We start from the raw sequence: 25126 nt of genomic DNA, 5'->3' as shown, positions 1-25126 counted from the left end.
GGCGAAGCTGTGGACAGAGGGGCGGCAGCTCCTGGCTGACTGGCGGCCCCTGGCTGACTGGCAGATCTGGAAGAGTCTGGTTGACTGGCAGATCTGGAAGAGTCTGGTTGACTGGCAGATCTGGAAGAGTCTGGCTGACTGGCAGATCTGGAAGAGTCTGGCTGACTGGCAGATCTGGAAGAGTCTGGTTGACTGGCAGATCTGGAAGAGTCTGGCTGACTGGCAGATCTGGAAGAGTCTGGTTGACTGGCAGATCTGGAAGAGTCTGGCTGACTGGCAGATCTGGAAGAGTCTGGCAGATCTGGAAGAGTCTGGCTGACTGGCAGATCTGGAAGAGTCTGGTTGACTGGCAGATCTGGAAGAGTCTGGCTGACTGGCAGCTCTGGCTGCTCGATGCTGACTGGCTGCTCTGGCTGCTCTATGCTGACTGGCTGCTCCATGCTGACTGGCAGCTCTGGCTGCTCCATGCTGACTGGCTGTTCTGGCTGCTCCATGCTGACTGGCTGCTCCATGCTGACTGACGGCTCTGGCTGCTCCATGCAGACTGGCGGCTCTGGCTGCTCCATACTGACTGGCGGCTCTGGCTGCTCCATGCTGACTGGCGGCTCTGGCTGCTCCATGCTGACTGGCGGCTCTGGCTGCTCCATGCTGACTGGCGGCTCTGGCTGCTCCATGCTGACTGGCGGCTCTGGTTGCTCCATGCTGACTGGCGGCTCTGGCTGCTCCATGCTGACTGGCGGCTCTGGCTGCTCCATGCTGACTGGCGGCTCTGGCTGCTCCATGCTGACTGGCGGCTCTGGCTGCTCCATGCTGACTGGCGGCTCTGGCTGCTCCATGCTGACTGGCAGCTCTGGCTGCTCCATGCTGACTGGCAGCTCTGGCTGCTCCATGCTGACTGGCGGCTCTGGCGGCTCCATGCTGACTGGCGGCCCTGGCGGCTCCATGCTGACTGGCGGCTCTGGCGGCTCCATGCAGACTTGCAGCTCTGGCGGCTCCATGCAGACTGGCAGCTTTGGCGGCATCCTGCAGACTGGCAGCTCTGGCGGCTCCTTGCAGACTGGCAGCTCCTTGCAGACTGGCAGCTCTATGCAGACTGGCAGCTCCTTGCAGACTGGCAGCTCCTTGCAGACTGGCAGCTCCTTGCAGACTGGCAGCTCCTTGCAGACTGGCAGTTCTGAACAGGGGGGAGACTCCGGCAGCACTGTAGAGGCGGAAAGCTCTGGCAGCACTAAACAGGCGGGAGACTCCGGCAGCACTGGAGAGGAGGAAGGCTCCGGCAGCGCTGGACAGGCGAGGCGCACTGTAGGCCTGATGCGTGGTGCTGGCACTGGTGGTACTGGGCCGAGAACATGCACAGGAAGCCTGGTGCGGGGAGCTGCTACCGGAGGGCTGGGGTGTGGAGGTGGTACTGGAAAGACCGGACCGTGCAGGCGCACTGGAGCTCTTGAGCACCGAGCCTGCCCAACCTTACCTGGTTGAATGCTCACGGTCGCCCTGCCAGTGCGGAGAGGTGGAATAGCCCGCACTGGGCTATGCAGGCGAACCGGAGACACCAAGCGCAAGGCTGGTGCCATGTAAGCCGGCCCAAGGAGACGCACTGGAGACCAGCTGCGTAGAACCGGCTTCATGGCATTTGGCTCGTTGCTCAATCTAGCCCGGACGATACGCCCGCACTGGGGACACCGTGCGCACCACTGCATAACACGGTGCCTGCCTGGTCTCTCTAGCCCCCCGGTAAGCACAGGGAGTTTGCGCAGGTCTCCTACCTGGCATAGCCATACTCCCTGTGAGGCCCCCCCCCCAAGAAATTTTTGGGGCTGACTCTCGGGCTTCCTTCCGCGCCGCCGTGCTTGCTTCGCCAACTCCATTCTCCGATAACCTTCCGCGCACTGCTCCATCGAATCCCAGGCGGGCTCCGGCACTCTCCCTGGGTCGACCGCCCACCTGTCTATCTCCTCCCAAGAAGTATAGTCCATACTGTACTCCTCTTTGGGCTGCTCCAGTTGCCTCTTCCCCTGTTGCACCTTTGGGCGGCTACACTCCCCTGGTTTAGCCCAGGGTCCTCTCCCGTCGAGGATTTCCTCCCATGTCCAGAAATCCTTATTACGCATCTCCTCTTTGGGCTGCTCCTGCCTGTTGACACGCTGCTTGGTCCTTTTGTGGTGGGTGATTCTGTAACGGTTTTCTGTATGTGAAGGAGAGCCGGACCAAAATGCGGCGTGGTAAGTGTCCATGGTAAATCTTTAATAAAGAAAATACTGACACTGCATACAAAACAATAAACAAATGACGACCGTGAAGCTACAAAATAGACCTGTGCTGACACAAGCCACTGACATAGACAATCACCCACAAACGAACAGTGCAACCCAGGCTACCTAAGTATGATTCTCAATCAGAGACAACTAAAGACACCTGCCTCTGATTGAGAACCATACTAGGCCGAAACATAGAAATAGACAAACTAGACATGTAACATAGAATGCCCACCCAGCTCACACCCTGACCAACCAAAACATAGAAACATACAAAGCAAACTATGGTCAGGGTGTGACACATCACAATTCTATATTGGAGATCTACAGACAGGTCCTTGGACTTCATGTTATAGTTTCTGCTGTGACATGCACTGTCCCAGAAACACACTGGGACCTTATATAGGCAGTTGTGTTTCTTTCTAAATCATGTCCAAACAATTGAAATAGCCACAGATGGACTCCAATCAAGTTGTACTGACATCCCAAGGATGATCAAAGGGAATTGAATGCACTGAGCTCAATTTTGAGTGTTGTAGCAAAGGGGTGTGAATACTTATGTAAAGGAGATATTTATTCATTTCATTTTCAATAAATGTGCAAAAATTTCTAAAAACGTTTTCACTTTGTTTTCACTTTGTGTGTAGATGGGTGAGATTTGATTTTTTTTTAATCAATTTTGAATTCAGGTTGTAACACAAAAAAAATGTGGAATAAGTCCATGTCAGTACATACACATGGGGGTTTTGCTTTATAATTTTTTTTAAACCAGGTTTGCTGTTGACTTGCACTGTATGAAATGGAATGGAGTTCCAGGCATTTATGTCTCTGTATAGTTTTATTTAACTTGGCAAGTCAGTTAAGAACAAATTCTTATTTTCAATGACGGCCACAGGGGAACAGGGGCCTTGGTCAGGGGCAGAACGACAGATTTTTACCTTGTCAGCTCAGGGATTCGATGTAGCAACCTTTCATTTACTGGCCCAACACTCAAACCACTGGACTACCTGCCGCCCCAAAATAATACTATACGTTTCCTTGAATTTGTTCTGGACCTGGGGACTGTGAAAAGATCTCTGGTGGCACGTCTTGTGGGGAGGTGTGTGTGACAGAACTGTGGGGTAAGTTGACTATGCAAACAATTTGGAATTTTCAACACATTAATGTTTCTTATAAAAAGAAGAAGTGATGCTGTCTGTCTTTCTTAAATTCTTAGCCAGCAGAGACTGGCATGCATAGTATAGTACTGATATTGGCTCGCTAATCAAATAAAATAAAATAAAATAAAATAAAATAGATTTATATAGCCCTTCGTACATCAGCTGATATCTCAAAGTGCTGTACAGAAACCCAGCCTAAAACCCCAAACAGCAAGCAATGCAGGTGTAGAAGCACGGTGGCTAGGAAAAACTCCCTAGAAAGGCCAAAACCTAGCTTCCAAACCTAGAGAGGAACCAGGCTATGTGGGGTGGCCAGTCCTCTTCTGGCTGTGCCGGGTGGAGATTATAACAGAACATGGCCAAGATGTTCAAATGTTCATAAATGACCAGCATGGTCGAATAATAATAAGGCAGAACAGTTGAAACTGGAGCAGCAGCACGGTCAGGTGGACTGGGGACAGCAAGGAGTCATCATGTCAGGTATTCCTGGGGCATGGTCCTAGGGCTCAGGTCCTCCGAGAGAGAGAAAGAAAGAGAGAATTAGAGAGAGAATATGTGGGATGGCCAGTCCTCTTCTGGCTGTGCCGGGTGGAGATTATAACAGAACATGGCCAAGATGTTAAAATGTTCATAAATGACCAGCATGGTCGAATAATAATAAGGCAGAACAGTTTAAACTGGAGCAGCAGCACGGTCAGGTGGACTGGGGACAGCAAGGAGTCATCATGTCAGGTATTCCTGGGGCATGGTCCTAGGGCTCAGGTCCTCCGAGAGAGAGAAAGAAAGAGAGAAGGAGAGAATTAGAGAACGCACACTTAGATTCACACAGGACACCGAATAGGACAGGAGAAGTACTCCAGATATAACAAACTGACCCTAGCCCCCCCACACATAAACTACTGCAGCATAAATACTGGAGGCTGAGACAGGAGGGGTCAGGAGACACTGTGGCCCCATCCGAGGACACCCCCGGACAGGGCCAAACAGGAAGGATATAACCCCACCCACTTTGCCAAAGCACAGCCCCCACACCACTAGAGGGATATCTTCAACCACCAACTTACCATCCTGAGACAAGGCTGAGTATAGCCCACAAAGACCTCCACCACGGCACAACCCAAGGTCCCTGATCACAATGAAGAGCAAATCGTGCCGCTCTGTTCTGTGCCAGCTGCAGCTTAACTAGTTCCTTCTTTGCAGCACTTGACCATATGACCAGAGGATAATCAAGAGGAGATCAAACTAGAGCCTGCAGTACTTGACCATATGACCAGAGGATAATCAAGAGGAGATCAAACTAGAGCCTGCAGGACTTGACCATATGACCAGAGGATAATCAAGAGGAGATCAAACTAGTGCCTGCAGGACTTGACCATATGACCAGAGGATAATCAAGAGGAGATCAAACTAGAGCCTGCAGGCCTTGACCATATGACCAGAGGATAATCAAGAGGAGATCAAACTAGAGCCTGCAGGACTTGACCATATGACCAGAGGATAATCAAGAGGAGATCAAACTAGAGCCTGCAGGACTTGACCATATGACCAGAGGATAATCAAGAGGAGATCAAACTAGAGCCTGCAGGACTTGACCATATGACCAGAGGATAATCAAGAGGAGATCAAACTAGAGCCTGCAGTACTTGACCATATGACCAGAGGATAATCAAGAGGAGATCAAACTAGAGCCTGCAGCACTTGCTTTGTGGAGTGTGGAGTCAAAAAAACATCTAAGTTTTAACACCAAGTAATTTAGTCTCCTCAACAGCTACAACAATCATTACCAGATTCAGCTGGTGTATAGAACTTAGGGAATTATTTGTACAAAATACAATGCTTTAAATTATGGGTTAAAACTTTATATGGTATTCTTCTGTATTTACAAAATCTCAATTGCATGGCTTAGTCTTTTGGTCTCTTAAATGAAGAACACACATTATTGAAACATTCAAACCAGCACGTCAGAAATGCACTTTGGTGAAAAACAGACAAAAATGAAAAATAATTATAATTTTAATTGAAAGGTACATACATTCTATTTTGCGACTATATTATGACGTGTTTGGAAGAGTTTTAGTTTTCAGGAATGGGATCATAGAGGTCATATTAGCTAATAGACCCAACTGTTCAAAAGCTTCAAAAGCTAGAGACAGATTCGGAGGAAGAAAACAGGGGGAGTCTGTGTATGTGAGGTGTGCACATCTACCACTTTGTGTAGCCATTAGTGACGTTACTAATGAAAAGTCTCTGGTAGATGGGAACGCTTCCCCAAAAACCTTCTCAATTACAGTAAATGTCAGCTACAAAATAGCTTATGTTAGCTGGCAGAATGATATCATGATTATTTGCATCAATCCAGTGGGTATTTGTGTTTTAAACTCTACTATCACATGTGGTCACAAAGTGCTTTACAGAAACCTGATCGTAAAACCCCAGAGAGCAAGCTAGGAAAAACTCCATGGAAAGGCAGGAACCTAGGAAGAAACCTAGAGAAGAACCAGGCTCTGAGGGCTAGTCAGTACTCTTCTGGCTGTGCCGGGTGGAGATTATAAGACTACATGTCCATTTGTATTTGTATTTTATTAGGGATTCCCATTAGTTCCTGCCAAGGCAGAAGCTACTCTTCCTGAGGTCCAAACACATTAAGACACTTACATCACACATAAAATAAAATATAAAATAGTGCATCATATAACACTGTCACACCACCACAACACAAAATATATGATTTGTATTTGTATTTATTATGGATCACCATTCATCTACTCTTCCTGGGGTTCGACAAAATACAATTTAAAAACATTACAGTACATTCGTAACAGATTTCACAACACACTAAGTGTGTTCCTCGGGCCCCTACTCCACTACCACATACAGTACCAGTCAAAAGTTTGGACACACCTACTCATTCAAGTTTTTTTTAAATTTGTACTATTTTCTTGATTGTAGAATAATAGTGAAGACATCAAAACTAGGAAATAGCACATATGGGACTATGTAGCTACCCCAAAAGTGTTAAACAAATCCAAATATATTTTATTTTCTTCAAAGAAGCCACCCTTTGACTTGGTGTCAGCGTTGCACACTCTTGGTATGCTCTCAACCAGCTTCACCTGGAATGCTTTTCCAACAGTCTTGAAGGAGTTCCCACATATGCTGAGCACTTGTTGGCTGCTTTTCCTTCACTCTGTGGTCCAACTCATCCCAAACCATCTCAATTGGGTTGAGGTCAAGTGATTGTGAAGCCAGATCAACTGATGCAGCACTCTATCAATCTCCTTCTTGGTCAAATAGCCTTTACACAGCTTGAAGGTGTGTTGGGTCATTGTCCTGTTGAAAAACAAATGATAGCCCCACTAAGCGCAAACCAGATGGGTTGGTGTATCGCTGCAGAATGCTGTGGTAGCCATGCTGGTTAATTGTGCCTTGAATTCTAAATAAATCACAGACAGTGTCACCAGCAAAGCGCCCCCACACCATCACACTTCCTCCTCCATGCTTCATGGTGGGAACACAAAAATCTCAAATTTGTATTCATCAGACAAAGGACAGATTTCCTCCAGTCTAATGTCCATTGCTCAGGTTTCTTGGCCCAAGCAAGTCTCTTCTTCTTATTGGTGTCCTTTAGTAGTGCTTTCTTTGCAGCAATTTGACCGTAAAAGGCCTGATTCACGCAGTCTCCTCTGAACAGTTGATGTTGAGATATGCCTGTTACTTGGACTCTGAAGCATTTATTTGGGCTGCAATTTCTGAGGCTGGTAACGTTAATGAACTTATCATCTGCAACAGAGGTAACTCTGGGTCTTCCTTTCCTGTGGCGGTTCTCATGAGAGTCAGTTTCATCATAGCGCTTGATGGTTTTTGCGACTGCACTTGAAGAAACTTTCAAAGTTCTTAAAATGTTCTGGATTGACTGACCTTCATGTCTTAAAGTAACTAGACTAACATGTTGTCCATCCAGTCATAGATGTAGGATCAGAGAATTAACATAGTGTGTTGTATTGGGAATGTGCCACAGAGCATTATGGGGGTTCTATGTGTTGAGAAGCTTGGTGACATTGTTGGATAGAGATTACGAGTGAAGAGTGATTAGTATTTTTGGGACATTATTCAATCCAAATTAGTTTTTTCAAATTATAGGAGATGGAGGAGGAATATTATACATTTTTTTCTTGGGTTTAGATCTTTATTTTTGTGTCCAGTTAGTGCAATTGATTTAAATGTGTCTTGCTAATTTCAGTAGCAAGCTAGCTATCCGACGCGAGTGAGCATTTTTCATCCGCCAGAATGGTAGAATGGCCAACATGGCCGAAAATGTTGTGGACTTTTTTTGGGGAAAAAAACTTTATTCTCTGGGGTACACGGAAAAGTTGCAAGTGAGTGTCGACCTCTGCCTGAGATCAGTTTCATGAAGAAGGATGAAAAGGTGAGGGCACTCAATATCAACTGGTATCAAATGTATAGCTGGTTAACAGGGAGCCTATCATCAAGCCGCCTGTAATTGCACGTTAATATTCATTACATGCTGAAAACCTTTTCTGGGTTGTCGAAAACAATTCTGAATGATTTGATAGCTCCATCGTATCATCCATTAAAAGGTTGACGCAGCACATTTTTTTTTGTGTGCGCTCAAGAAGGCTTTGCACTTTTCCCTGGTATTTATTTAGCAAAGATGATAACACAATCACTCACACAAGCAAAAACTCATGACATAAATGTTGCAGCAGCCTAGGCTACACCTAAACATTAGAAATCTGACATGCTGTATGGGATGAAAACAATACTATTTTTCCATCTGATCAACTGTAGGCTACTAATAAGAGCAGCTGCATACAGCCTATGCACCCTGTCCATCTGGTCTGGGTGACTAATTAGTAACGTTATGTATTTATAGTCCATTTGTGTGTCAGGAGAAAATGTGAATGTGATCAAATTGGGCTATCTAGGCTGCCTATATATTTTTTATCCAAAATGATTACCTGGAATGAATCAATCAACATAATAGTGATGGCAGCCTAGACTTTTTTTTAAAAGGCAAACATGCATAAAGCAAGCTCAGCCCTGTGAGTTAAATTGTCAAGCAGTTGTTGTCTATGTGTCTGGGTAGAGGAAATCCCCCCCCCCCCTAATCTAGTCTAAATGGGTTGGCAGTTAGTGTTGAACTAGTAACTGAAAGGTTGTGAGATCAAATCCCCGAGCTGACAAGGTAAAATCTGTCGTTCTGCCCCTGAACAACGCAGTTAACCCATTGTTCCTAGGCCATCATTGAAAATAAGAATTTGTTCTTAACTGACTTGCCTAGTTAAATAAATATAATTAATATGACCAAATATAAGGTAGCTGCAGTTTGAAAGGGTTCATTCCCCCTCAATGCCAGGAGTTTTTTTTAAAACCATGTGACTTGATTAGGAAAAACTGGTCCCATCATAACCCATATAAAAGCTTTTTACAACTGATTAATCACTGTCATACCTTATAGGGTCCAGAATTTTTCCTAGTTAGGTTAACATATAAGGAAAAACTCCAGGCCCCAGGAGGTAAAAATTGTCCCACCACTCTGGTGCCACCAGTCTGCTTGCAGTTGTCAGTTATCGTCAGGTACAGTGGGGCAAAAAAGTATTTAGTCAGCCACCAATTGTGCATGTTCTCCCACTTAAAAAGATGAGAGAGGCCTGTAATTTTCATCATAGGTACATTTCAACTATGACAGACAATTTTTTTTCTCCAGAAAATCACACTGTAGGATTTTTAATGAATGTATTTGCAAATTATGGTGGAAAATAAGTATTTGGTCAATAACAAAAGTTTATCTCAATACTTTGTTATATACCCTTTGTTGGCAATGACAGAGGTCAAATGTTTTCTGTAAGTCTTCACAAGGTTTTCACACACTGTTGCTGGTATTTTGGCCCATTCCTCCATGCAGATATCCTCTAGAGCAGGCTGTTGCTGGGCAACACGGACTTTCAACTCCCTCCAAAGATTTTCTATGGGGTTGAGATCTGGAGACTGGCTAGGCCACTCCAGGACCTTGAAATGCTTCTTACGAAGCCACTCCTTCGTTGCCCGGGCGGTGTGTTTGGGATCATTGTCATGCTGAAAGACCCAGCCACGTTGCATCTTCAATGCCCTTGCTGATGGTAGGCTTTGTTACTTTGGTCCCAGCTCTCTGCAGGTCATTCACTAGGTCCCTCCGTGTGGTTCTGGGATTTTTGCTCACCGTTCTTGTGATCATTTTGACCCCACGGGGTGAGATCTTGCGTGGAGCCCTAGATCGAGGGAGATTATCAGTGGTCTTGTATGTCTTCCATTTCCTAATAATTGCTCCCACAGTTGATTTCTTCAAACCAAGCTGCTTACCTATTGCAGATTCAGTCTTCCCAGCCTGGTGCAGGTCTACAATTTTGTTTCTGGTGTCCTTTGACAGCTCTTTGGTCTTGGCCATAGTGGAGTTTGGAGTGTGACTATTTGAGGTTGTGGACAGGTGTCTTTTATACTGATAACATTTTCAAACAGGTGCCATTAATACAGGTAACGAGTGGAGTTCAGAGGAGCCTCTTAAAAAATAAGTTACAGGTCTGTGAGAGCCAGAAATCTTGCTTGTTTGTAGGTGACCAAATACTTATTTTCCACCATAATTTGCAAATACATTCATTAAAAATCCTACAATGTGATTTTCTGGATTTTTTTTCTAATTTTGTCTGTCATAGTTGAAGTGTACCTATGATGAAAATTACAGGCTTCTCTCATATTTTTAAGTGGGAGAACATGCACAATTGGTGGCTGACTAAATACTTTTTTGCCCCACTGTATGTAGATGATCAGGGCTTTATTCAGGAACGTTTGTAGTAGGTTAACTGCCTTGTTCAGGGGCAGAACGACAGATTTTGACCTCGTCACCTCGGGGATTCAATCTTGCAACCTTTCGGTTACTAGGCCAACAGTCTAACCACCAGGCTACCTGCCACCTTGAGAGAAGGTACTGAGGTGAAGGAGCTGGTCAAATCCCGGGGGAAGGCTGAAGTGAGTCGGGATGAAGGACTGTTGAAGCAACTGGACTAGGAGATGGCTGAGCTGAGGAGGAGAGACGCCAAGCTGGAGCAGCTCTCAAACACAGAAGACAACATCCAATTCCTCCAGGTGACATCAAGGGTTCTCTGTCCACAGCATCAGTTGTTACTGCTGAAAATGAAATGTTTGTATTTCTCATCTTTTCTCTGTTTTTCTGATTTGTCTTTGTAGAGTTTCCAGTCTTTCTATGTCCCTCTGTTACCCAGCATCACTGTCAACCAACACGTCTTCTTTAAGGATGTAAAGAAATCAGTCTCTGAGCTGAAAAGTCAAGTTAAAAAGATCTGCTCTGGGAGTATTGCCAAGATCTCTGTAAAAAGTTGGTAACTTATCTGGTCATTGATATTACTAAACCAATTACCTAAACATCTTTCAACTATTGAGCCTATTGAATTACTGTAATGTTTATGTCATGATCAGTATTGAACTGTGATATTTCATTTCCTATGTTTCCATAGTTACAAAAGTCCACATTGTTCGATCTTCTGAGCCCCCTTGTCTTCCGTCATTTGGCACAACTCAGTCTGCACTGTCAGTTGGTGGATTAGCATCACATTGGAATGACACCACCTGTCAGTAGACGAGGCCTGAACTCAAGACCAGAGAGGAGTCTTGGAATGTGAGGAAGAACTTACTGTACAATGCACTTTAATATACTACACACACCAACACCTGGATGCACACATACATTTCACCTGTTGTTTTGTCTTCCTCCTCAGATTCCTGTCAGCTCACATTGGATCCCAACACAGCATTTAACTGTCTGTGTCTGTCTGTGGGGAACAAAAAGGTGACACGGAGTGATAACGACCAGCTTTATCCTGACCATCCAGACAGATTTACCGCATGCCCCCAGGTGTTGTGTAGAGATGGTCAGTCTGGAGCCTGCTACTGGGAGGTGGAGTGGAGCAGAGGGGTTTATATAGCTGTCTCATATAAAGGGATCAGCAGGAGAGGAAATTATGAGTGGTTTGGAGGCAGTAAACAGGCCTGGTGTTTGGAATGTGGTGCCTCTCTCGGCACTTTCTACCACAATGGTATTGACTGCCATGTGTGTCCCCCTTTCCACCAGAGTAGGAGTGTACCTGGACCACAGGGCAGGAACTCTGTCTTTGTACAGTGTCTCTGACACAATGACCCTCCTCCACAGAGTCCAGACCCCATTCACTGAACCCCTCTATCCTGGGTTCTTTGTTGATAGATCTGTGAAAATAATGACATCAACACAGTGATAAAGGCCAGGATCCAATCTGAGCACTCTAGTCAACAATGCAGCTTCTGGGTCAATCATTATAGTGAAATATTTCCATTGATAGGTCAATTCCCTTCCCATGATTTTACTGTAGTCACATAGTGTTACCTCACTGTGATTCAGTTATGGTTTTATTGATCATGGATGGATCGACAGATTATAATCATATTGTATTTCGGTCAAATTAATATTTTCACAATGATGTACTTAAACAAGCAGCAATGAATCTGAGCTGTTTAGTTCAGTTCAGATTTGTGTTGATCGTTTAGTCCACCAGGTGGCAAACTATGCATAGTTTACGAGAATATCGTAATGTAGGCAGAGCACTGCAGTTACAATGTCTTTGAAGTGCAGGGCTAGGATTTAAACCTAATCTCATCTCTCATCAATTTAAAGGTAATGATATAAATTAGGATGATCATTTAGACATGCATACAATATTCAGAGTAGTGCTGCTATGAATTGACGACAATTAGATACAGTAGTTACCAATCTGCCTGATTTCTTTTTTTTTTTAAGATACGTGATTTAAACTATGATTAGGAATTATAGGCCTAAAGGATCGTTTGAAAAAAAAATACTTAGTGCTGGATAGCTAGGTTTTCAATTACACTTGGTCTTCAACGTATTACTACTGACATTGTGTTTTCAGATGTATGTTTAGAAGTGATATACCGATATCCAGTCATCCATGTTCTGAAATGTCTCTCCAGTCTACAGATGGCTGAAAACTGCAAAGATGGCTGCAGCCAGATATGCCTGGAATTGCAGACACCCACTCAAACGATTTGAGTTAAAACTATCTACAACATTCATCTGTGTTTACAAAAGCTCAATTCCATGGCTTGTTCTCTTAATCTCCTATATGAAGAATTCACATTCATGAAATAATCAAACCAGTGGTGAAAAACAGACTAAAATAAATACACTTCATTGGGACGATATGATTGTATCTGCAGTGAAATAATGAGTGAAAAGGAAATAAAATCCATAATCATGATTTTTTTCCTGAATACTTGTACACCACATCACCTAACATGACTACAAAGGACGCAGAGGAACTCGCAAACCATGCAAATGAACCCATCAACCCCTTCCATCATCCCGACCGCGCACTTGGGACAAGACTGCCATTGTCTCAGAACCCAGCCACCGTCCACCCCCATTCCCACTCCAAGCTCCCTGCACACTTCAAGGAGAAACAAGGAGACTGTTGGTGACCTAAACGTAACTGCCAGTGAAGAGAAGGCTTGGGCCCATTGTTTCAAGAAGTCGCATACACCACTATTGTAATGATTCATGTAACTGCGTTCATGTCCTCAAGTTGGACAGGGGTTCTCATCCAGCCGCATGCACACAATATCTTTGTTGTCTCATATTACATACAGTATTCTGCAACAGGACTATGTTAGGTTTCTATAAGGCTTTCTAAGTCGCCATCCACTACTACATGATTTGAGAATAGGAAGCGAGTCCCACACACACATCACATTCAAGTGTGCGCACACACACAAATGCACACACACACACCATCTCAATAGACTGTGTAGTAGGGTGATGAATGTGTGTGGTGCAAGACTCCAAAAATGATGTTTGAGGGATTCTCTTTCATGCAAGCAGCTATAGCCCAAACCAAGAGCTTCTGAACATGGACCCCTAGGAGATGAGTCAGTGGTGGGGGGCTATGGTTAGATATGGGTCAGTAAACCGGAGGCAGGGATTTTTATATCCAGTGGTTCCAATAGTGTCCAATTGTCATAGCTTTGTAACATTCATATTATGAATACGTTTAAAAATATAAGAGTTGTGGTGGTATACCTTTAATGTAGCATATTTACCATACATGTTGATGTCTGTCTTTGTTGAGGCATCACTTTACTTTATGAAGACATTAGGCTTATCCTGTAACTACACTTTCAATACTTATTCCACTTTGTAGGCTGGGTACTCTGTTATAACATCTGTCAAGTGTTAACGTGTACAACGCAAACAGATGACCAACATATAAATGATATGGCCATATTCACTGCACATAATGACAAGAAAAGATTGAATGGGAGTGACGTAACTTGACGGAAGTAGCCTACCTCACCGAGAGGGAGTGAGTGGCTCGCCTATGTGGGAGTGAACGAGAGAAAGCAGAGTTTGCAGACAACCCTTGGATAGGAAGACCCTACTGGAACTGACTGCATGACCAAGCGTCGCTGAAATCGTCTGCAGAGAAGCCACAAAGTAACCTGCGCTGTTCAATTCTTAGAAATCTTCTTCCTTGTGCGTATGTTTTTTTTTTGTGTAAGCTATTTCTCTGTGAAATAAGAGTAGTCTTTTAAGAGCAGCCTTGCAAATGATTTCTCTTCCGTCTTTCTGGAACTGTGTAGTAAATGTCAGAGTATTGAACCCCAGAACGGATAACTGTAACTTAATCAACAACTTCGTTTTTCCAGATAAATACACAATATCGATTGACGCAAGCGATTGAAACTCTCGGACGCTCATGTTGACGTGAGGGTCAGCTGAAAGGATATCCAAAACTTATTACTGTTCGGTCTTGTTCCAATGGATTCCTGAAAGGGGGCGTACCATAAGCAAGGAGAACCAGACATTGCGCGCGGATCATGCTACAACATGGACGCATTATACTGTAAAGTTGACTTGCTACTGGAACTCGAAATGCATGTGATAGAATAAGAATAGCATTATTTATTTGATCTGATTAGATATGTGTATGTGCATGTTTTAAGCAATTTGTTCAAGAAAACAGTATTTCCACTTAATTTTATTTGAGGCTATATGCCATTCGGAAATACTGTTTGATTTCATGTATTTTTTTTTGTTGCAGGGCTGGAACAAGTGTTGCTATGCAAGTAATGTGCTGTAGCAATATGTTAGAGATGCAATTTATCGTCTGATACCATATCTAATTTTAGGGGATATCTTGTAGGTCGTCTCAACCAACCATTGGAAATGTATTCAGCGTAAACAGCTTGCTGGGTATTAGGCTATAGCACCATGATGGCAAACGATAATCCTTATAACAGTCGCTTTATTGTTGAAAAATACATACATCACAAACTGTTGAAGAAGGGATTTGTATGGGAATTTTATCCAGAAAACGATTCCCCAAATAATGGTTTTGGGGAGCCCTCTCCCCCTAACTCCCCCGAAGTTTTTGCACGGAGGTCCCAACCCTCCGCCGAAGGCGTGGACACTGACTCTCCGCTCCAAAACAGGATCCCGCAACCTGACCGACATGCCCGGCTCCATAGGGTGCTGCGCGAGGCGGGGGACGAGATTGAAATAATGTATCAGCGGGACTTTGCAGAGATGTCGGGGCAGTTGCATTTTACGCCCAGTACGGCACAGAGAAGGTTTACTGCTGTTATAGAGGAGCTCTTCAGCGACGGTATAAACTGGGGTCGGATTGTGGCTTTCTTTGAGTTTGGAGGGACAATGTGCGTGGAGAGCGTCAACCGGGAGATGACGTCCCAGGTAGACAACATTGCCCATTGGATGACAGAGTACCTGAACGGACCCCTGCAGAACTGGATCCAGGAGAATGGTGACTGGGTATGTCTGTTAATAAATCATTCCACATTTGCTCAGCCTCTATCCACCTATCACACCTTTGCATCAGTTGCAAATACAATCACTTCTCATCAGTGCCAAGTGCATAAATATACAGCTTATGAATCCCTTCAGGTCTGCATGCACCCTATCCTACTATTTTGATTGACCAAAAATCTGTCTACTAACACATGTCCACCACCATTGTCTAACATTTGGGACTATATTTCAGCCAACCCTGTTATCATGACTAGGGCAGTAGCCTAACCCTACATGGACAATGATTGATTTGTTGTCTGTTTCCGGGGTCCTTATATCTCCTGGCCAATATTTCAGTCAATCTAGGGAAACCCTACCCTACCCCTATTCTGACTGAAGGTCAAGCACACACACTCAGAAAGCCCACACTGAATTATTTTGACTGCATACCACTCTGTCATTAGTTCACCAGATGTTTGGAAACGCCTGACTTCATTTCTCTCCCCCAACATCTGTGGTTTGAGTGGAACTGCTACACAGTATGATGTCTCTGAGGAGAAAATTGGCTTGTTTCCGCAATTCAAGTTTGAATGAATGAACACAGCGTTTCCCTATTTAGAATCCACATCAAATGGAGAGAAAAAAGCCTTCCCTCTTTTAGCCTCTGCTCTTAGTTCATTAAATCCCATCCGTCTGTTTTACCGCATTGCTCTAGCATTGAATAATTCAAGTCTGAAATTGGAACAGGCACACCATGCTTTCATACCCACCAATCCTGGTGTAATAGATGTCTAGGTTGTAATAATAACAACCACACTCCTTATTTTGTTCATTCACTCCTCTGTCATTTATTTACATATTTGCAACATACAGGGACTTAACATTTTAATTTGGGGTGAAGTGAATTGAAATGTCATGATATTGATGGGGCAATTTTACTGGCTCTTCATGTCCTCTATACTTGACCCATCACTTGACCTGTCACCGTAGTTAGGGTGGAGTACATGGTTTCCAAGACACAGGCAGATCTTCCCAGACAAGCAGATACTGTATGCATAGACTGCTGTATAAAGGGAGAGTGGAGGTGGTAGCTGTCTGGACTGAGCATCAACTGGAGCAGAATAAATGGCAGAGGCCAAAGGCTTCCCCCACCAACTCCAGGACGGCTAGGGAAATCACATTCTCATTGTATAGTTAGTTATGTGGTGTTGTCCCCAGAAACAAGAAGAACTGTGTGCATGTGTGCATGTTTGTGTGTCTTTATAAGATATTATTGCATAGCTGTAGTAATTTCTACTCGTTCCATCAGAAAACTATTAGGAAGCAGTCAGCACTGAGGTACTTTTCAAATTAAATCAAAGTTTATTGGTCGCGTATACAGATTTGCAGATGTTATCGCAGGTACAGTGAAATGATTGTGTTTCTATCTCCAATAGTGCAGTAATACCTAGCAATAAAAAATTAAAAGCAATACACAAATAATCCAGAAAAATTAAGAAATATCAGAACGAGTGTTACGCGTGCTCCCTCTCCGGCCTCCAGGTCACCAGGCTGCTCGTTATGGTGCACACCTGTCACCATCGTTACGCGCACCTGCACGTCATCAGACTCACCTGGCCTCCATCACTTCCCTGATTACCTTCCCTATATAATTTATGTCACTCCCTTTGGTTCCTTCCCAAGGCGTCATTGTTTCTTGTCTGTGTGCTGTGTTTCTTGTTTTGTATTATGTACCGTTTATTTTATTAAAACACTCACTCCCTGAACTTGCTTCCCGACTCTCAGCGCACATCGTTACAGAATGATGCCTCATCTAAGGGAAGCATCAGGGAGTGTTTTTTTTTGTTTCGGTGAGAATGACGTCGGGTCCAGGAGCTGCTATAGGCTCTCATGCCTCAGACAGATCGCCAGGCTCCCCTGCTACAGCCGGCTCGTCGGGCTTTCATGCCTTCACCTACTCGTCAGGCTCTCATGCCTCAGCCAGATCGCCAGGCTCCCCTGCATCAGCAGGTCTGTCAGGTTCCCGTGCATCAGCAGGGGTGACCGGTCTGCTGCTGATCCACTGGATTGTCCCTTTGGTTGACGTCCTGCAGTGGAGTCGAACACGCCGGGTAGGGGGTACCGTCACGTATGCTCTCTCCGGTGCTCTAGGTCGCCCTGCTCCCACGTCTCAGCCGGACTGACAGATTTCCCGCGCCTCAGCAGAGGTGACCGGTCCGCTCTTGATCCCCGGGATCTTCATTTTGTTCGGTGTCCTGCGGCTGGAGCCGTGCGTCATGGAGGGGGTACTGTCACATGTGCTCCCTCTCTGGCCTCTAGGTCACCAGGCTGCTCGTTATGCCACACACCTGTCACCATCGTTATGCACACCTGCGCGCCATCAGACTCACCTAGACTCCATCACTACCCTGATTACCCTCCCTATATATGTCACTCCCTTTGGTTCCTTCCCCGGGCGGCATTGTTTCTGTTTCTTGTCTGTGTGCTGTTAGTGTTTCTTGTTTTGTATTATGTTCTGTTTATTAAAACACTCACTCCCTGAACTTGCTTCCCGACTCTCAGCGCACATCGTTACAACAAGAAATGTCAGAGACCGGAATATATACTGTACAGTTGAAGTTGGAAGTTTACATACACTTAGGTTTGAGTCATTAAAACTAGTTTTTCAACCACTCCACAAATTTCTTGTTAACAAACTATAGTTTTTGCAAGTCGGTTAGGACATCTACTTTGTGCACGACACAAGTAATTTTTACAACAATTGTTTACATACAGTGAATTATAAGTGAAATAATCTGTATCACAATTCCAGTGGGTCAGAAGTTTACATATACTAAGTTGACTGTGCCTTTAAACAGCTTGTAAAATTCAAGAAAATTATGTCATGGCTTTAGAAGCTTCTGGTAGGCTAATTGACATAAACTGAGTCAATTGGAGGTGTACCCGTGGATGTATTTCAAGGCCTACCTTCAAACTCAGTGCCTCTTTGCTTGACATCATGGGAAAATCAAAAGAAATCAGCAGACCTCAGGGGGAACAAGGTGTAGACCTCCACAAGTCTGGTTCATCCTTGGGAGCAATTTCCAAATGCCTGAAGGTACCACGTTCATCTGTACAAACAATAGTACGCAAGTATAAACACAATGGGACCAACGCAGCTGTCATACTGCTCAGGAAGGAGAGACGTTCTGTCATCTAGAGATGAATGTACTTTGGTGAAAAAGTGCAAATATTTCCCAGAACAACAGCAAAGGACCTTGTGGAGATGCTGGAGGAAACAGGTACAAAAGTATCTATATCCACAGTAAAGCGAGTCCTATATCGACATAACCTGAAAGGCCGCTCAGCAAGGAAGAAGCCACTGCTCCAAAACCGCCATAAAAAAAGCCAGTCTATGGTTTACAACTACACATGGGGACAAAGATTGTAATTTTTGGAGAAATGTCCTCTGGTCTGATGAAACAAAAATAGAACTGTTTGGCCATAATTGTCATGTCGTGTGTGTAGGTGGCAGGAAAGTCGGAGGGGCAGGTTTCAGGCCGAGAGCCAGACCCTGACCCCCGGTGCCTCACTGCGGTGACGGTCTGCGGCAACTTTCTGGCGCAGAACGACGCGCTGAAGGTGGACGTGGGCGGCGTCCCATGTTTCCTCTGCGCACCGGAACCAGTCGTCCACCACAGGAGCCTCTGTCTGATACCCCAATACATACTGAAATGGAGAAAGGTTAGTGGAGGAGTGGCGGAGCGAGTTCTGGGCCATCTCTGCCCAGGGCACGAACGCCGCCCACTCCGCCAGCCGGTCCTGGCAATAAGACCTCAGAAACCTACCCACTTCCTGGTTAATGACCATAATAATGATCCACAATGACCAAGATCGTGGTGTTACCCTGTGAAGGTGGAAGATCGGTTATAAAATCCACCGACAGGTGTGACAACAACCATTGTAGAACGGGTAAGGGTTGTAACTTACCTCTGGGCAGGTGTCTAGGAGCCTTGCACTGGGCGCACACTGAGCAGGAGGAAACATAAACCCTCACGTCCTTAACTAAAGTGGGCCACCAGTACCTCCCACTAAGACAGCGCACCGTCAGACCGATCCCAGGATGACCAGAGGAGGGTGACGTGTGTGCCCAATCGATCAGCCGATCGCGGACTGCAGACGGAAAGTACAGACGCCCAGCTGGACACTGAGGGGGAACGGGCTCTGCATGTGATGCCCGCTCAATGTCCACGTCCAGCTCCCACACTACCGGCGCCACCAAACACGAGGCTGGGAGTATGGGAGTGGGATCCATGGACCGCTCCTCTGTCATACAGCTGGGACAGTGTGTCTACCTTAACTTTCTGGGAGCCTGGTCTGTAAGAGAGGGTAAACACTAAACGGGTGAAAAACATGGCTCACCTTGCCTGGCGAGGATTCATTCTCCTCGCTGCCCGGATGTACTCCAGATTGCGAGGGTCAGTCCAGATGAGAAAGGGGTGTTTAGCCCCCTCAAGCCAATGTCTCCACACCTTTAAAGCCTTAACGACAGCCAACAGCTCACGGTCCCTCACATCATAGATTCGCTCCGCCGGGCTGAGTTTCTTAGAGAAGAAGGCACATGGGCGGAGTTTTGGTGGCGTTCCCGAGCCCTGAGAGAGCGCAGCTCCTATCCCAGCCTCGGAAGCGTCCACCTCCACTATGAACGCCAAAGAGGGATCCGGATGGGCCAACACAGGAGCCAAGGTAAACAGAGCCTTCGGGTGCCTAAAAGCCCTGTCCGCCTCAGCTGACCACTGCAAGCACACCGGGCCCCCCTTCAGCAGTGAGGTAATGGGAGGAGCTACCTGACCAAAACCCCGGATAAACCTCCGGTAGAAGTTGGCAAACCCTAAGAATCGCTGCACCTCATTCACCGTGGTGGGAGTCGGCCAATTACGCACGACTGCAATGTGGTCACTCTCCATCTCCACTCTTGACATGGAAATGCGATGCCCTAGGAAGGAGACGGACTGTTGGAAGAACAGGCATTTCTCAGCCTTGACGTACAGGTCATGCTCCAACAGGCGCACCAGGGACACATGCTCGGCACATGTAGCGGAGTATATCAGAATGTCATCAATATACACCACTACACCCTGCCCGTGCAGGTCCTTGAAAATCTCGTCTACAAAGGATTGGAAGACTGATGGAGCATTCATCAACCCGTACAGCAAGACAAGGTACTCATGATGACCCGAGGTGGTACTAAATACCGTCTTCCACTCGTCTCCCTCTCGGCACGCACTCCGGAGATCCAGTTTAGTGAAGAAGCGCAACCCGTGCATTGACTCAATCGCCATGGCGATAAGAGGTATCGGGTAACTGTACCTCACCGTGATTTGGTTTAGACCTCGATAATCAATGCACGGGTGCAGACCTCCATCCTTCTTCTTCTTCACAAAAAAGAAAGTTGAGGAGCCAGGTGAAGTGGAGGACCGAATATACCCCTGACGCAGGGATTCGGAGACATATGTCTCCATAGCCACCGTCTCCGCTTGCGACAGGAGATACACGTGACTCCTGGGAAGTGCAGTGTCTACCAGGAGATCAATCGCACATTCCCCCCGTTGATGGGGTGGTAATTGAGTCGCCTTTGTTTTTACAGAAGGCGAGAGCCAAATCGGCATATCCTGGGGGAATGCAAACGGTGGAGACCTGGTCTGGACTTTCCACCATAGTAGCAACAACGGAAACCCCTATCACCTACCTGAGCACTCTTGTGAACACACCGTGAGAACCCTCTGTGGCCAAGAAACAGTGGGGTTATGATAAGCTAACCAGGGTAGGCCTAGCACCACGAGGTAGGCCTAGCACCGCGAGAGGCCAGCAGGTTGTCCAGCCGGATGATCAGGTCCACCAGCTGGTCGAAGTGGAGGGTGGTGTCTCTGCAGGCCAGCTCCTGACGGACGTCCTCGCGCAGACTTCAGCGTTAATGGTCGATCAGGGCTCTGTTGTTCCATCCCGCGCCGGCAGCCAGGGTCCTAAACTCCAGGGCAAACTCCTGGGCGCTTCTCATCTCCTGCCTCAGATGATAGAGACGCTCACCCGCCACTCTGCCCTCGGGTGGGTGGTCGAAGTCTGCCCGGAAACGGCGGATGAACACCTCAAAATGGTCCAACGCCGCATCGTCCCCTCCACACACGGCGCTGGCCCACTCCATTGCTCTCCCGGTGAGGCACGAGATGAGGGCGAAACCCTTCTCACGGTCTGATGGAGCTGGTTGGACCGTGGCCAGATAAAGGTTTAATTAGAGGAGGAAACCCTGGCCACGCTCAGAATAGACCCCGGTTGTGCTGGTGGAGGCACTGGAAGAACTCCCTGTCTCTCCCAGCGGTCCCTATTCTGGACAACGCGATCCATGGCGACGCCCAGCTGCTTCTCCGTATGCTCCTGGACGCGTTCCTCCACCTCCATATCCGGTGTACTTTCTCCTGCTGACTTCATATTTAGGGTCAGAGATTCTGTCGTGTGTGTAGGTGGCAGGGAAGTCAGGCGCAGGAGAATCAAACTTGGTATAATGGAGTAGTTTAATAATGTAAAACACACTCCAAAACCAAAGTACATAATCAAATAAAACGTGGGTACAAGAACCTGTCGCACACCAATCCATAAATCACGAGCATAACAAGAAACAATCTCTGACAAGGACATGAGGGAAAACAGAGGGTTAAATAAGCAAAAATTAATGAATGGGATTGGAACCAGGTGTGTAGGAAGACGAGACCAAACCAATGGAAAATGAAACATGGATCAATGATGGCTAGAAGACCGGTGAAGTCGACCGCCAAGCACCGCCCGAACAAGGAGAGGCATCGACTTCGGTAGAAGTCGTAACAATAATGACCATCGTTATGTTTGGAGGAAAACGGGGGAGGCTTGCAAGCCGTAGAACACCATCCCAACCGTGAAGCATGGGGGTGGCAGCACCATGTTGTGGGGGTGCTTTGCTGCATGAGGGCCTGGTGCACTTCACAAAATAGATGGCATCATAAGGCAGGAAAATTATGTGAAATATATTGAAGCAACATCTCAAGACATCAGTCAGGAAGTTAAAGCTTGGTCGCCAAATGGGTCTTCCAAATGGACAATGACCCCAAGCAAACTTCCAAAGTTGTGGCAAAATGGCTTAAGGACAACAAAGTCAAGGTATTGAAGTGACCATCACAAAGCCCTCAATCCTAAAGAAAATTTGTGGGGAGGCCTGAAAAATCGTGTGCGAGCAAGGAGGCCTACAAACCTGACTCAGTTACACCACCTCTGTCAGGAGGAATGGGCCAAAATTCACCAAATTTATTGTGGGAAGCTTGTGGAAGGCTACCCAAAACGTTTGACCCAAGTTAAACAATTGAAAGGCAATGCTACCAAATACTAATTGAGTGTATGTAAACTTCTGAGACACTGGGAATGTGATGAAAGAAATAAAAGCTGAAATAAATCATTCTCTCTACTATTATTCTGACATTTCACATTCTAAAAATACAGTGGTGATCCTAACTGACCTAAGACAGAATTCTTACTGAAAACCAGACATCTACATTCAACAAGAGTCGAAGGACAGAGGGATACACTAGCTAGAACCTTCTCATCATGGATCTGGTAGGATAAAAAAGCATGACGGTGGCTGGCCGATTTGATTGTTTCCCCCCATGGTGTTCATGTACTGTATGATCAAATTAATTAATTTTGAGAAACATTGAGAAATAGTTTGGCCGATTTAAAAAAAAATCATCTAATTGTTTTTCCTTTTGATAATCAGCAAGCTAGCTAGTTAGCTCTCATGCCAATTTCAGGTCTTTCTAAAATAATATCTGACACTAAAATATGAAGTTAACTTGCTAGCGCATCATGCTTTGTGACATTATGTTAGCTAGCTATCTCCAGTCATATGTGTTTTCAGTTATTGCATCTGCATGCCTGTTATGTTCTCCCTGGTGCACTCGTTCGTTCGTGAGCTGGCTGCTCATTCTAAATTGTATAATCTAATCTGTTCAAAACAGTAGCAGCATGTGCAGCAATAGTCATTCCGTTTTTGACATGCAAAAGTGAAATAGGTGTATTTATCCTGTTGTGCAAATGCACAGATCGTTTTATATATCATCTAAAAGAAATTACTTGTAGTTGGGAAAACTTGGCATCCTATTTCCTACTCAAACCACCCTGCGTCCCGGGTATTCAGCCAATCAGCGACCGCCACTGGCTGTACTTATTATCCTTTCTTTTGAATCCATGTGAACCCTGCGTCCCGGGTATTCAGCCAATCAGCGACCGCCACTGGCTGTACTTATTATCCTTTCTTTTGAATCCATGTGATTCATTAGTCCTCGGATAAAGCCTGCCGAATAATTGCACCGTCTGTGGAGAGGACATGGTTCAGCTGCGCTACCCTGTGCTTTTTCAGTACTACTGATATTCCAGATCTCCTGCTGGGACAACCCCAGTTTACCAGCATGTGATCAAGACCCTCGTTTTGTATTAACCCTCATTGATTTCTGTTTTCTTTTGAGTTTCTACAGAATTTCCTCTAGACGTGCTTTTGTATTTAGTCTACAGTCAACTGTTTGTGGTGACTTAACAACACCTGTGAAATGACACAGCAAGACATGATATCTAGTTGTTTATTCCCCAGAAAAGATTTTGACTTTGACTGCGGTTTTTGTTTTGGTAGTTTGATCGTCTGGGGGAATCCAGCCCAAACAAATCAGTGCTGATGACATGCGTTGTAAATAAGGTGGGGGAAAAGGATAGGAATGTTTAGAGGCAGGTAAAGGTCACTTGACATTGTGGTAACGGGACCACTCTTTGCCTTGTGGGTGTCTTGCAATCGAGTTTGGATATTTTCATGAACCCCTTTACTAAAAATATCCCATAGCTACATTGCAGTTATCCTAACGACAGCTTAGGATAAAGACTTCTGTATTGTACTAGTATAGGCTACAGCAGAGAACATCCCAATTATACTCTGATTCCCTATCTCTGTTATTGCAGAGTAGCCAGAGTATGCTCTGTGGGCCCATTATGGAACGCACTCTCTCTGTTTGTCCAGCTTCTTCTATGCTGGGAAGATTTTCCAGCAAATAACCATTTCTGCTTTGTCCGTCAGAAAAGGGTTTCATCACAATCAAGGAGCTGCATATAGTAGTCTTCAATTAGTTGGAAGAGTTTTGATGTTCTTTAGGTCTTGGATTCGAGCATTGTTCTTTGTTGATGTGAGGGGGTAGAGAGCCGACTTTGCTCTTTCATGTCTAAATGTAAAAAACGAACAAAAGGCTCCTCAAATTTAAAGTCACTCACCCTCTAGTACTGTGTAGTTGGGAATGTGTCAAGGTAAGACATGAATGGCATGATGATTTGCACTTGCCTGACGACTCAAACTGAATTCTTCCGCTGCTCTATTGTCTGCTACATACTTCAGTCTGAGACTGCCATCTTGAAGTAATTTGTGAGGGGTGTCGTACAAAACAAAGTCCTCAATGATTGGATCATCTCTAACCAATCACAGTATCAAAGCCAATGCCGAATTTTCAAAATGCTGCTATAACTGCGTGTGTTCAGGCCCTGGCCGAATCCCCCGGTTTCTGTGACCAATCAGACAGTCTAGAATGGATTTCCATTCTCAAAATCATTGGGGAAGTGCTCAGCTCCAGACTCATTGTAGAGAAGTAACTTACGTCAGTGGGCGTGGCGTAGCACGTAGCACGTAGCACTTGGCCGGAGCAAGGAGTTTTGGTAGCCAGGCAAGAGGTGCACCGCACCATGCTGTAGTTCACCGAAGACAGTCCAATAGTTAAAATCACTAAACTGGAAATATCAGTATCACCAACCAG

At 45.5% G+C, this 25126-nt stretch overlaps 1 protein-coding gene across 3 annotated transcripts in view; it reads left to right on the top strand.

The window, feature by feature from the left end:
• The first annotated feature begins 13855 nt into the window (after nt 1-13855).
• bcl2a (BCL2 apoptosis regulator a) overlaps nt 13856-25126 on the top strand; it is a 67080-nt gene continuing 55809 nt past the window's right edge. Inside the window, exons 1-2 of one of the 3 annotated variants that reach the window (XM_021562511.2) lie at nt 13856-14009; nt 14183-15305. In XM_021562511.2, the coding sequence (XP_021418186.2) occupies nt 14748-15305 (558 nt within the window). In that variant the 5' untranslated portion in view covers nt 13856-14009; nt 14183-14747. Of the gene's footprint in view, nt 15306-25126 lie in introns of all 3 variants that reach the window. The other 2 variants (XM_021562510.2, XM_021562512.2) reach the window with 2 other exon arrangements.

This window comes from Oncorhynchus mykiss, chromosome 15 (assembly GCF_013265735.2).
Source record: "Oncorhynchus mykiss isolate Arlee chromosome 15, USDA_OmykA_1.1, whole genome shotgun sequence".
Classification (NCBI taxonomy): Eukaryota; Metazoa; Chordata; class Actinopteri; order Salmoniformes; family Salmonidae; genus Oncorhynchus; species Oncorhynchus mykiss.
Note: the sequence above shows the minus strand (reverse complement) of the source record. Positions and strands in the feature narration are given on the sequence as shown.